Source organism: Acanthisitta chloris, unplaced genomic scaffold (genome assembly GCF_000695815.1).
Source record: "Acanthisitta chloris isolate BGI_N310 unplaced genomic scaffold, ASM69581v1 scaffold10354, whole genome shotgun sequence".
Lineage (NCBI taxonomy): Eukaryota > Metazoa > Chordata > Aves > Passeriformes > Acanthisittidae > Acanthisitta > Acanthisitta chloris.
Window position 1 is genome coordinate 291 of NW_008668755.1, and position 3,718 is coordinate 4,008.

At 36.6% G+C, this 3,718-nt stretch overlaps 1 protein-coding gene across 2 annotated transcripts; it reads left to right on the forward strand.

Annotated features, from left to right (window-relative positions):
• The first annotated feature begins 944 nt into the window (after positions 1 to 944).
• LOC103800668 (MAM domain-containing protein 2-like) lies at positions 945 to 3,180 on the forward strand. 2 transcript variants are annotated; one of them, XM_009073051.1, is made up of 3 exons: positions 945 to 1,199; positions 2,338 to 2,422; positions 2,732 to 2,793. In XM_009073051.1, the coding sequence occupies exons 1-3, from the start codon at positions 948 to 950 to the stop codon at positions 2,791 to 2,793; spliced, it is 399 nt and encodes a 132-aa protein (XP_009071299.1). In that variant the 5' UTR covers positions 945 to 947. The 2 variants fall into 2 exon arrangements, with proteins under 2 accessions (XP_009071299.1, XP_009071298.1); XM_009073050.1 differs by having other exon boundaries at positions 962 to 1,199; positions 2,707 to 3,180.
• Positions 3,181 to 3,718: the final 538 nt, after the last annotated feature.

The following is a 3,718-nucleotide window of genomic DNA, read 5'->3' on the forward strand; positions in this document are numbered from 1 at the left end:
GGAGTTTCATGAGAGACATCTCAAGCATCCACTGTCTGCTATTGCTGCTCTCAGCTTTTCTCCTGTCTCATTGATCCTTGTGAACCCCCTCTTCCTCCAAAGGCAATCTCACCCCCAGGAGCTATAGTGGCAGCAGGGTAGAAAGCACCACAAAAAGGGAGCAGTGGGACTGCATGAAGAGTTGCTGCAGTGCCTGAGTTCACTGTCTGCTGGCAGAGTGCACATCTCAAGGCACAGAACAAGCTGCCATATGCAGCAGATGGAATATGGGGTCGCTCCTCAGACTTCTGATGCACCTCATTTTGCTCAAATTGCCAGTAACTGAATGATGGATTGGGGGGGGAGGGAGCAGTATATTCATTTGCCTTCCACCAATTAATGACTAATTTATCCACAGAGTTCATTACAGTCTTTCATTCATTCAGGGGCTCTAAAGAATCTAGTCTTCCTCACTTGTGTCTTCACATCTTGATCACAGAAAGAAAAATATTATTGATGTCATATGTGATCTAAAAGAGGTATTTCAATTAATTTGCTTTGTTATTAGCATCAATGCCAACCATTGACTAAAATGTAGCCTCAGGTGTACATGCAGCTGTCTCTGCATTCCAGTTAATCCATTGCTATCAGAGTGCATTCCTGGTTTAAGAACAGCTGTCAAATTTTCTTGTATTATCTTCTGTTACTATATATTCCATCAGATATAACCAAGTTTATAAGTGCTCTTGTTTTAACATTCACAATTATTACCATTATTAGACTACAGAATTACTACAATATCATAAATATTACAGTTCACAACAGTCTACAACATAAAAATCTTTATCAAAATAATGTTCAAATTGTAGAGAGGTTTATATAATGAGCATATTGAGCATAATTAATATGCTGAGATAATGTATTCTACTGTGCTAATATTTACTTGTATATCTTTTTAAGGATACTACATGTATATAGAGGCATCTGACATGGTCTATGGACAGAGAGCATACCTAGTTTCCAGGTCACTAAGAGGAACATCTGGAAAACAGTGCCTGACATTTTTCTATCACATGTATGGAGCTGGGACTGGATTATTAAGTGTTTATCTAAAAAAGGAAGGGGATGATGAAGAGATTCCTTTATGGAGAAGAACAGGGGAACAAAGCATCTCATGGCTAAGGGGACTGATAGAATATGAAAGTGATAGAAACTACCAGGTAAGAAAAACAAACAAGCAGCAGTCAAAAAGGAATATTGAAGAGAACTATGTGCTAGAATCTGAGTTTTGGGTTGTTTATAAAAAAATAAATAAATTATAATGTTAAAACATAAATGGTATTGAATGGACATCTGAACAACCTGAAGTAACATGTAATTTCTTGCAAATGATGTTAGGGAGGCATTTATTAAACACATGAATAGGTTGCAAGTATGAAACAGTTTATTAATTTTAAAAAAAGTTTTACAAGTATTTATATGCTGTTTTCTCATAATTTCTTGTCAGTAGTGGTAGGTCCTTTCTATCACTCGTGTAATTGCTTTTCCTTCAGCTGTCTGTAGCAATGCCAAGATTTGACATAGCCACGGAGCACTGATAAAATGGCAGGTTTTTGCAGGGTGGTCTTTCTGAGAAGGCACCAAAGGCAAGAGATGATGCAAAGCCAGAGCTCTGTCTTTGGTTACAACATCATTTCAGTACTGCCAGAGACAGAGCCTGCTTCAGAGTCTCTGTTAAAGAGGAAGCTAAAATTGGTATGGACTAAAACAGCACTGGGCACAAAATTGTTCTGATCACTAACCACAGATGATGTGTGGTGTTTTTTAATCACTCTGCCTTAAAAGCCTGAAAATTAATTACAAAAATAAAACAAACAAAAAACCCCCAAACAAACAAAAAATCCCAACCAAAACCCCAAAAGAAACAAACAAAAAAAATCCCACGAAAACTTTTACTGCAAAGTAACATTAGTTTCACCAGTAAGACCACAACATAATGTAATGCCTTTCTTCTCCCCACTCTGAAGTCTTGCTTGCATGTGGGCAGCACACAGTAACACATGTCACACTGGGCTGAAAAGCAAGATAGAAAAGCCATATCACTAAAGAAAATTTATCAGTGGTCTGTAACACAGAACAACTTCTTAACAAATTGTGACAATATATTTGCTTCCTTCGGCATAGCACACACCCAGGTGCTCTGTCATGGACAATCAGTTCACTGATGGAGCACAGAAGTTTCTTTACAAGAAGGAGGTTTTCAGGGAACACTAGATCCTTGAACAGGTTGCAAGGCTATTATTTTTTTTAGTCCTTCCACCTGTGGGATTCATGAAAAGCTGTGTCTTACCTTTACAGATTATTTTTGAGGCGATCCGTGGTGTGTCAATCAGAAGTGACACTGCTATTGATGATATTCTGTTCCAGGCAGGACCCTGTTTAGGTAAGTTTAAACACCGTGTAAGAGACACCTAGCAATTCACAGTGCTTTTTGTAGTTAGGTGGGTGACACTTCTTCCCTTGAATCCCTGCTGAATGGGTTTGAATTTAGTAACGTTGCTGGGTCAGTGCAGAATTTTTGCTTCTCAAATCCGAGGATGTGAGATCATCCTCAGAATCTTGGCGCGTAGAAGTGGCTGTAACACTACTTAAAAACTTAAATCCAGCATGTTATTTACATTCTGTTTTGTGCACTCTTAAGTATGATGGAAACACAAATAATTATAGTATTTCCTCTTTCTTTGTATTCTAGAAGTGGAAGAAATCCAATTCTCATCAGGCTATCCTGACAGCTTAAATGAAATTGAATATTAAATACAGTCTGCTGAAAGGAATGAAGTGCATAGAAGATTTATATGTGAGAAACTGCACAAACTGCCTATTTTAAAATAACTTTTAAGCACATACTGGACTTGTTTGAATACGCACCAATGCATAGGAAGAACTCAGAGCACTCGTGTTCCTTGCCTTTGCAATGAAATTATTGACTCAGGGCTTCTTAGACCGTATTTTTTTTATATGTTTTTTCCTCTTCTGCATGAGGTATTAGTTATTACATAGAGGCTTCCCATTTTGCACAGATCACTCATATTAATTTTTTTTGAACCTTTGTGGTATCTAAGTAAAAAGAGGAAAGTAAAGGTGCACAACTGAAGTCCAATACTGTGTTATCTAAAATCTGCATTCAGTGAATGTTTTGTGTTGGGTACGGAACGGATTTTTGTTAAGGAAATTATAAATATTTTTAAATGATGAAGAAAATAGTAATTGCTACTAGTAATAGCCTACAGGTTAAGTGCAATTATTCATGATGACAAATCTCTCTGGGAAACTTAATACAAGTTTTTGTGATAATGTATTATTTTACTATAACAAATGTATTTGTCATCCTTGCCATTAATAAACTCACTTTTCGTGTTCATTATAATTCAGCATAAGCTGCTGCTATGTGGAACTATATGAAATGAAACCCTTTGAGGCCATATGTTTTCTGGCATACAAGTCTTGTTTGCTTTGTTTGATCAGTTTGTACACTCTCAGAGAATGCACTTACACTTTATCTGACCACAGATGCCTTGCATTTATGTTAACAGGAAACTGAATTCACACATCTTGTTACCTTTTAAGATTTTATGTATTTGTACTTAAGGGGATATTTTGAAATTATTATAACTTCATAATAAACTGTAACTTTGAATATCATCTTATTGCTCTGCTCTCCACTTCATACTAGTGCAAG